Here is a 9,054-nt window from a genome sequence, read left to right as displayed (position 1 = left end):
CCCACTTGAAGCAACGAAGCATTCGAAAATACCACCAGGGAAAGGACTGGAACATTCCTGACAGCTACACCTATAGGATGTCGTTTTTGGTTCCATGTTTAGTTATGAACCTAGTGGTTTTTTCCATATCCATTCTTTGGGGCAAATTTTCGGAAAATATTGCTGGTGATGACAATGACCTTTATACAGCTTCAAAGCTCCGTGTTTGTTGCATCTTGAGGAGTCTGCTTGGAGGCTGGCGGTTTGGCTGGGGCTGTATGATACGCCTCCTGGCTCGGCAGCCTTGCCAAGACAACTGCTTTTCAACTCCTTCTTGTTTTCCTCCCTGCCTTCGGCCTTCTTGTTTTCCTCCCTGTCTTCCTCCATTGCCTTCCCCTCCCCCCAAGTGAATGGAATTGACGTGGCTTCCATCTTTTGCTATTTTGAGTAGTGCTGGTGTGCAGGCATCTATTCATACCCTGGCTCTTATTTCTCTAGAGTATATGCCAAATATTGGAATTGATGGGTTATATGGTACTTCTTTTTCCAACTTTTAAGGACACACCATATTGTTTTCCACAGTGGTCAAACCATTTTAAAACTTTAAAAAGGCTACTTCGCAGACAGTAATTGCATGGGGACCCGAGTGACATGAAAATCGTGACAACTGCAAGTTTCTTCATTCACCATGCTTTTGCTCACTGATCCACTTGTGAGGAATTTCTTTGTACTGAGATGTGATTCGTGCTGCAGGCTATAGTCTTTGGTCTTCATTAGGTCTGGGCTTCAAGTCCTCTTCCCTTTCAGCATGCAAGGTTGTGTCATCTGCATATCCTCGGTTGTTAATGAGATTTCCTCCCATCCTGATGCTGAATTCTTCACACAGTCCACCTTCTCAGATTATTTGCTCAGCCTCTAGATTGGATAAACATGGTGACAGGAGACCAACATGACACACACATTTCCTGATTCGAAACCATGCAGGAGGGAGCTCCGTGTTCTAAGTACCGGTACCGTGTGAGCACAGTGAGTGTTCTGGAGTTCCTGCTCTTCGTATGCACTCCATCACTTGTAAGGTCCCTACAAATGCCTTTTCACAGCCAAGGAAACACAGATAAATATCTTTCTGGTACTCTATACTTTCAGCCAAGATCCATCTGACATCACCATTGGTTTCCCTCTTTCCACACCCTCTTGTGGCTTCAGCTTGTGTTTCTGGCAATGTATTTCTGTCAGCTTGAATTTCTGTAAATGGACTGATGCATGATTTTAAAAGTATCTTTACCAAAATGTTGCTTGCCTGAGATAATAATCATGTTGCTAGGTATTCCCTGCCTTTGGAATGGGCACAAATACGGATCTCTTTCAGTTGGATGGCCAGGTGGCTGTCTTCCAGATTTCTTGGCCTAAACAACCGAGCGCTGTCTGAGTTGCATTCATTTGTAGAGATGTCTCCGTCAGTGTTGTACACCAACGCCTTACACCATCTCCTGCTTGGACTCTTTCCTTCCACACCATCTGTTCGTGATCACATGCTCCCACCCCAAATAGTTGAACATCAACCAGTTATATTTTCTACAGTAACTACGTGTATTCCTTCCATCTTCTTTTGAGTCCTCCTGAAACATTCATATGATATTTTGCCCTTAGAATCCTTCAATATTGGAACTCAAGGCTTGAGTTTCTTCTTTGGTTCTTTCAGCTTGATACATGCTATGCTCACTCTGCCCTTTAGGCTTTCTAACTACAGGTCTGGGCATCTTTCATTACACTTTGTCTTCCCAGTCATCCTCTGTAATCCTCTCCTCAGTTTTCAGCCTCATCAGTTCTTCCATTTGCTCCCGCTACTCTCCATTCAAGAGCCACGTCCAGTCTCTTCTGCTAGCCATCGTGGTCTTTTATTTCTTCCCTGTCTTTTAAGGACCCTTTTCCTTCTTTATATACGATGTCCTTGATGTCACTCCACAACAGGTCTGGTCTTCTGTCATTGGTGTTCAATGCATGTCAAATCTATTCTTGCTACATCCTCTAAATTAAAGTGGGATATGCATAATATGGTCTTACTTTGGTTCTCATGGGCTTGTTTTAATTGCTCTCAGCTATGACCTGGACTTGCAAAAAAGTAATTAATGGTCTCTACAGACAGATCTAAGAAAAACATAATACCCAATGCAGACAATCTTTAATAGTTAAGCTAAATAATTTTTTGGTTTTAGGAAATTTTGAAGGGATATTTTTGGTTTAGTATTTAAAGATTATCACAGGGCAATAGTTTTGGGGGTTCAACCAGCCACCATGACTCCAAAATTCTATGAGAATTTGAAATCTATCCTGCATTTTCCTCCCTTTTAATCAGGATTCTTCAATAGAATAGAAAACCTGGTCTTTTAACTCTTGCTGCAACTATGATTCCCACTTCTTTCTTGAGCTCTCACTGCACTGTTCATCTTTCAAGATTTTATCTTTCAAGTATTTTATCTTCCCCACTGCCTCTTCCTTGGCCCATTCAGACTCTCTGGAAATGTCAAGACACAGAGTCAAGTGCTTCTACTTACCATCAGCTTGGAAAAGCAGCATCCTCTCATCTTGCTGATGGGAAGTATAGCCAACAGACCTCTACCTGGGAGAGGCATAGAAGGGTTAGATTGAAGTCAGGCAAAGTCCTAATACTGCTCTCCCTCTAGCCTCATGTTGTGTGTTGTTGCTGTAGTTAGTAGCTGTCAAGTCCACTCCAACGCATGGTAGCCGTATGGAAGAGCATCATACTGTCTGCTCCTGTGTCAGCCTCATGATCCCTGGTATGTCTGAGTCCACTGTTGTGGTTCTTGTGCTAGTCCATCTCCATCCGGGTTTCCCTCATTTTTGCTGACTGACTACTTTTCCAAACAGGATGTCTTTTATTAGCAATTGGTCTTTCTGGAGAGTGTGCCCAAAGTAAGCAAGATGAAGCCTCGCTCTCCATCCTTGGGTCTAAGGAGCATTCTGGTCATGTTTCTTCTAAGACTGATTTGTTTATTCTTCTGGAAGTCCATGGTCGATTCAATACGCTTCACCAACACCTAGACTCCCAGTCATCCATTTTTCTTCTGTCTTCTTTTTCCATTGTCCAGTTTTTGTATGTCGAAGAGGCCATTGGGGGTGGGGGAAACCATTAGTTGAGTCAGCGATACTGCAACCATCAAACTGATACCATCTCTGCTCTCATATTCCTGACTTAATGGCCCTCTGCTCTCTTCTGGCATAAAGAGGTACTGTGTAGACAAAATGTAATAAGACAATCTCAACTAAAGAAGGAACTGCCAGCCACTGAGACGTTGGCATCTGAGCACCCATCTACTCGTTGGTGTTAGGTGCCATGGATCTCTTCTGAGATCACAGAACAGAACAGAGCTGCCTTCATAGTTTTCCTAGCCTGTAATATTTTGGGGGACGGGATGGCCAAGTCTTTCTTCTGTAGAACTACTCCAAACCAAACCAAACCAAACTGACTGCCAGCGAGTCGACCCTGACTCCTGGAGACTCCACTGTGGGTGTCTGAGACTGTGACTGCTGACAGGAGTACAAAGCCCAGTCTTCAGGGCTGCTGGTGGCTTCGAACTGCCAACCATGTGAATCATAGACCAACGAGTAACCACTACACCACAACTGGGAAGGTGTAAACTGCCAAGCTTTCATTTACCAGAGACCATGTAACCATTGTGCCACCGGGGCTAAATCTACTCCTCTGAGTAGCCGTAAATATCCCAGGAGCCTCCAAAAAGGTCAGCTCCAGCTCAACTCTATTTGGCTTTCCTCAGTCATTTCTTTCTTTGCCAGCCCTCCCCTGTGTTCTTAGGGAGAGTGTGCTCTATTTCTGCCCTAAATCCTTCCGGCTGTTAGTTCCTTGTACGATTTAAAGCAAAGAAAGAGCATGAGCCAGCGACATGGGACAGCGTCTGGACACTGCAGTACACAGAATCCACTCTGTCCCAGGGAGGAGGCGCTAACATTAGGTCCACGCTGGTAAACAGAGCAGGGGTATGTGTCGAGATTGAGACGGTCAGAGGGCAGCGAGAGTAGAAATGCCTTCCCCAGAGCCCCACAAAAGCTGTGGGGTGCATCCTGGTGCACCTGTCTCCCACAACTTGTAGCTCCAGCGTCATGACAGGCCTTGCCTTCAATCACACTCAAGTGGCAGACAAAGCGCATGCCCTTCCCGATGACACTGCAGAGCCCCCCCATGGGAAGAGAGCCTCCCACCCACCCCTGCCAGAGGCAGACACAGCCCCTCTCGATGGACCCACGCCCTCGTGGCTCTGACTCTTGCCTGTGCTTCCCACCATAGCTGCTGGGTGCATTTTCTGGTTGGCTTAGCAAACTGCAGGTGCTGCCTCTCCAGAACTCGGAGCCTAAGCACAACATCCATTGGCAGGTGGCTGCAATGCCCTTTCCTCTCTACTGGACCCTACTCAGCCAACTCCAAGCCCCAACATCGCCATCAAATGCTGTGCCAACCCTTCTCCTTGGCATCCTGGTGCGAGGACTCCTCCTGAACCCTCACCCCCAGACTCAGCGCTGGGGCATTTCCCTGTGCCAAAAGGGGCAGGAGAGGGAGTGTGGAGGGAAGGCAGGGGAATCTAAGCTCTGGCCCCTCCATATCCGCAGCTGCCACCACAGCCCATCAAGCTGACAAAAGCCCTTGTTAGAGCCAGGGGGTCTGGTGCCAACCCCGCCCCCTGGAGCAATGACAGGCATGTGGTGCACTTGCCCAATTCTGCAGCTGGGCTAATTACTGTGGTTCCTGAGCTTGGGGTCCAGCCCCAAACCAAACAAATTAGGACCCAAACCATAGGCTTCTTCATTCCCCTCATTCGCAGCCAGCAATTGCTGATGAACCCCTATAATTGATAACAATGCAGTAAAAATCCACCACCTGTCCTTAGTCATAAAGACTTGGCAGTTCAGTGAATAGCTCAGCCCAGCCTTCCATGGCCACAGCTACATGGAGGTTAACAACTCTGCACTTCACCCCAGGAATGAAGGCCTGGGGCCCGGGCACATACCAGGACGCAGTCCTGTCTAGAGAAAGTGCCTGCCACCAGGTGGGGAAGGCTAAGAGGTGAGAGAACCTGGGGCTAGACTGTCCATTGGGATGTTGGTGCTGGGTGCCCATCCAGTGGGCACAGGGATGTGTGGAGGGTGACTTTTGGTGGCCCAGGTACTCAGGAGGTCACAGTGAACATCAAAGTGGCTGGGGCTCACCTCCCAGTGGACCACACTCAGAAATTGTGAATGCAGGAGGCGGGGATCAGTGAATCAGACAGTTCGTCCAGGAGTCTTGGCCACAGCACCTGGGCTCACAAGCAGAAATTCTATCAAGGACCTAGAGATGCATGAGACCGGAGTCCCAAGAACACTCAGATACCTGGAAGCAAGCTAAGGCAGAGTTGAGACAAGATTTCTCCAGCAGTCACGGAATGAGACTGAGACCAGATGTTGGTTTGGGGCTTCTTGAATATCCTCAGACCAGCGGCCGACGTGGTTCAGAAATACAGGTGGAGACAGAGGCCCGGCCAGACACAGGCCCAACCAGCTCTGGGCTGTTGGTGACAGGAGCTGTTCCCACCTCCAGCTTGAACCTGACTTAGGGGCATCCAGGACTGCGACCAAACTCCGGGGTGGGAGTGGTAGATGCCCAAACACCACAGCACAACTCCAGGGGGGCAAGGAACTGTTCTAGGACACAGGGACCAGTCCGTTCTTGCAGTGAAGGAACTGGCTCCAAAGTGACAGGCCTGCTGTGGCCAGAGGAGTGCATGTAGCATGCTGATCCCAGGCCAGGCAGCAGCTTCAGCATCACCTGGAAATGTGATGGTTGGGAGGTGCCGTCTAGTCAGTTCTTAATCCCAACAACTCCATAAGACACCGTGCACTGCTTTGAGGTTTTCGTGGCTGTAACCTTCAGGGAGACAGACCACCAAGTCTTTCTCTTCCTGAGTCAGTGGGTGGGCTGGAACCGCTAACCTTGAGGGGAGCAGGGGACCCTTCACTAGTGCATTACCCCCCCCCCCCGGGGTCCTTGAGAACGTGTTGAAAACGCAGATTGTCTGGCCTCCGTGTGGCTGTTTTGAATCAATAACCTTGGGGCTGGGGCCCAGCAGTCTGTTTCTACAAACTCTTCTGAAGATGCTGCTTCCAACATTGCAAAAACCTGTGAGTAACGGTTCCCAGGAGAGGCATTCTTTCATTGGAAGCAATTATCCTCCAAGTCTAGCATGCGTCCACCTGGAGGGCTTGTAACAAGAAGAGTCGCTGAGCCCACCCCCAGGGTCCGTGACTCAGTTCTGAGATGGAGCCTGAGAATTTGTAGCTCTAACATGTTCCCGGGCCTCCTGGGTTGAATTATGCCAACCGCACCCCCCTTCAAACATATCACATGAAGAGGCAGAAGTGGGATTGATGCATATACCAGCAGGAGAGCCAAGGACCACCACTAAGCACCAGAAGCCTGCAAGAGTCCAGGGGGTCTCCTCCCAGGGGCTCCAGAGGGAGCATGGACCTGGCCACCTCTTGGTTTGGGGATTTCACAACTCTAGAACTATGAGAGGATGAATTCCTCATTTGTTTGTTTGCTTTCAGGCTCCCAGTTTCATACCCCTCTTTATGAAAGCCCTCGGAAACTGACACCCCGGGGGATGCTTAGGTTGCTGGTCCAAGGACCGCACTTTCAGAACCACTTATTCAAGTAGCCGAGGCTAAGTGCTCAGGTTTAGTCTCTGCATCCATGAACAACTGGAAGCAGAAGAGGAAGCCAGTTCAGTCAGATAATTCAGGGACCGACCAAAATGAAGATTTAAGAAAGAGGGCTAGCACTCAGCACAGTTTCTTCAAGGTTTGATGCATCAGGACCTCGGTTCTCTTTACAACTGAGTAATATTCCATTGCATGGAAAATGCACTTACTGAGAAGCACTTGCTGAGGAAGATAAAGGATTTCTGTCTTCAGATTGGATTGCAACTCAATGGAAAGAAAATAAAACAAAAAATCCTCACCACGGGACCAACAGGTGAGTAACATCACGATCAACAGAGAGAAGACTGGAGTTGTCCAGGACTTTGTCTTGCTCAGATTCACAAAGGTTCCACAATGGTCAATGGTTATGGACTCAGCAGTCAAGAGATCAAATGACACTCTAGTGGGTAAATCTCCTGCACAAGACCCCTCTATTGAGTTGAAAAGCAAGGATGTGATCCTGAGGACCACGGCGCACCTGACCCACACCAGCGCATTTTCAGTCACCTCACAGACCTGTGAAAGTTGACTGTTGAATGAGGAAGACTGAAGGCAAATCAATGTATCGGAATCGTGGTGCTGCTGAAGAAGCTTCAAGGCATCACGGACTGCCAGAGGAACGTACAAATGGTGTTGGAAGCAGTACAGCCAGAATGCTCCTTGGAGGAAAGGATGGGGAGACCTCGTCTCGTGTACTTTGGGCATATTGTCAGGAGAGGCCAATCTCTGGGAAAGGACATCATGCTTGGCAGGGCCAAGTGGAGGGGCAATGAAAAAGAAGACACCCCTCAAGGAGGTGGATGGACATGGGCTGGAGCAATGGGCTCGGACATCAGAATAACTGTGAGGATGGGCCAGCACTAGGCAGTGTTTCCGGTCTCTGTGAGCCGGAACAGACACAAGGACACCTAACCACAGCATGGGTATACCACCTGTTGTTTCTCCGTTCATCCATTGATGACATGTAGCCTATTTCTACCTTTGGGGCGATGGAAAAATTGGCCATAGAAAATAAGTGATATTGATATAACTGACTTAATTGAACTGCACACATGAAACAGGTCAAATGTTTGTGCTCTTTGTATTTTGATGAGAATAAAAGAATGAATGAATGAATGAATGAATGAATGAATGAATGAATGAATACACGAGCGTAAGAGAGAGAAGAGCTGCCCTGCATAGCCACACAACTCGTCACAGATGGATGGCGTTATGGTTCCCTGCAGGTGCAAGTCCAGATCCCTCTGACTGATTCTCCTTCTTCACCGTCAAGATCAGACAGCCCTTCAAAAGCTCAGTGGGGCTGCTGCTTCTTTCCCCATCTCTCCACATTGGCCCAGGCCCTCCTCACGAACCCAAGGTCACTGCCATGTCCTCCAGTGGCCAACTCACTCCCCCACCCCCAGCCTCCTCCTCTACCCTCTACCCTCTGCACCAGCCTGGATTAATCACCCTATCTCTTAGTCAGGAGAAGCAGGGTCAATTGGGCAGTTGTGACAAGTAGCTAGATTAGGGATGAAGGGGTTGTCTCCACCAAATGCCTACACTACACGAAAATCGGCTGGCACTGCCACCATAAGTGGAGTTGCAAAGCAATCAGGCACACTAATTAGGCAGCGATGGGAAAATCCAGAACAGAGCATGCGCAGACTAAGTCTACCTAGGCGCAGGTGAAGCTAAACCTGGCCACAATCTAGGCACATGACCCCACACAGCTGTGGTTACACTCAGACAATAAGATTAGCCAATACCCTCAACCACCCCTCCCCAGCCCATGGGCATAGGAGGGGATAAATACCAGACTCAGGGCAAGGCTGCACCCTCTTGGTCAGGTGACCCCTTGCTTGCAGGTAGCAGGAGGGTGAGATTTCTCCCGCATGCGCGGCTCCTGCGTGCTCTATGGGGCCCGCACTCTCGCGGTTTTTCATGCTCGGGTCCAGGAATTCTTTTGGTGCTGTGTACTCTTTTGCGATCCCCTCAAGTGACCATTTTCAGTCTTGAACTTTCCCACGGCCCCCACCATGCAGCCTTGCACGATTTCCAGGGATAGCGTGTACTCTCTGAGACTGTATCCCCCGAAACGTCCCTCTCCCGCATAAAAGTTACCTGGATTTCAAAAGTGCTTCCGCTGCGTGAATTCTTTCAGCGTGGAGAAGCAAACACGGAGGTAAACCACCCCAGAAAGCCCACAGTGGCAGAGCAGCCTGTCGCGGCACCCCTATGGAGACAGCAGCCGCAGGTCAGAGTGGCTCCGGGGAGATTGATTGCCCACTAAACTAGGCCAGAGAGGGCGGGCCAAGAAGG

General features: G+C 48.9%; 1 protein-coding gene across 1 annotated transcript in view; it reads right to left on the bottom strand.

The window, feature by feature from the left end:
- Window positions 1-8,678, bottom strand: part of LOC101656343 (ornithine decarboxylase antizyme 1-like) — a 9,511-nt gene extending 833 nt beyond the window's left edge. Inside the window, exon 1 of the mRNA XM_045298194.1 lies at window positions 8,549-8,678. Within this exon, the coding sequence (XP_045154129.1) occupies window positions 8,549-8,678 (130 nt within the window). The remainder of the gene's footprint in view (window positions 1-8,548) is intronic.
- Window positions 8,679-9,054: the final 376 nt, after the last annotated feature.

The sequence above is a fragment of the Echinops telfairi genome, unplaced genomic scaffold (genome assembly GCF_000313985.2).
Source record: "Echinops telfairi isolate 266 unplaced genomic scaffold, ASM31398v2 ScPeMD7_7424;HRSCAF=8462, whole genome shotgun sequence".
NCBI classification, from domain to species: Eukaryota; Metazoa; Chordata; class Mammalia; order Afrosoricida; family Tenrecidae; genus Echinops; species Echinops telfairi.
This window is presented reverse-complemented; position numbering and strand designations above follow the sequence as displayed.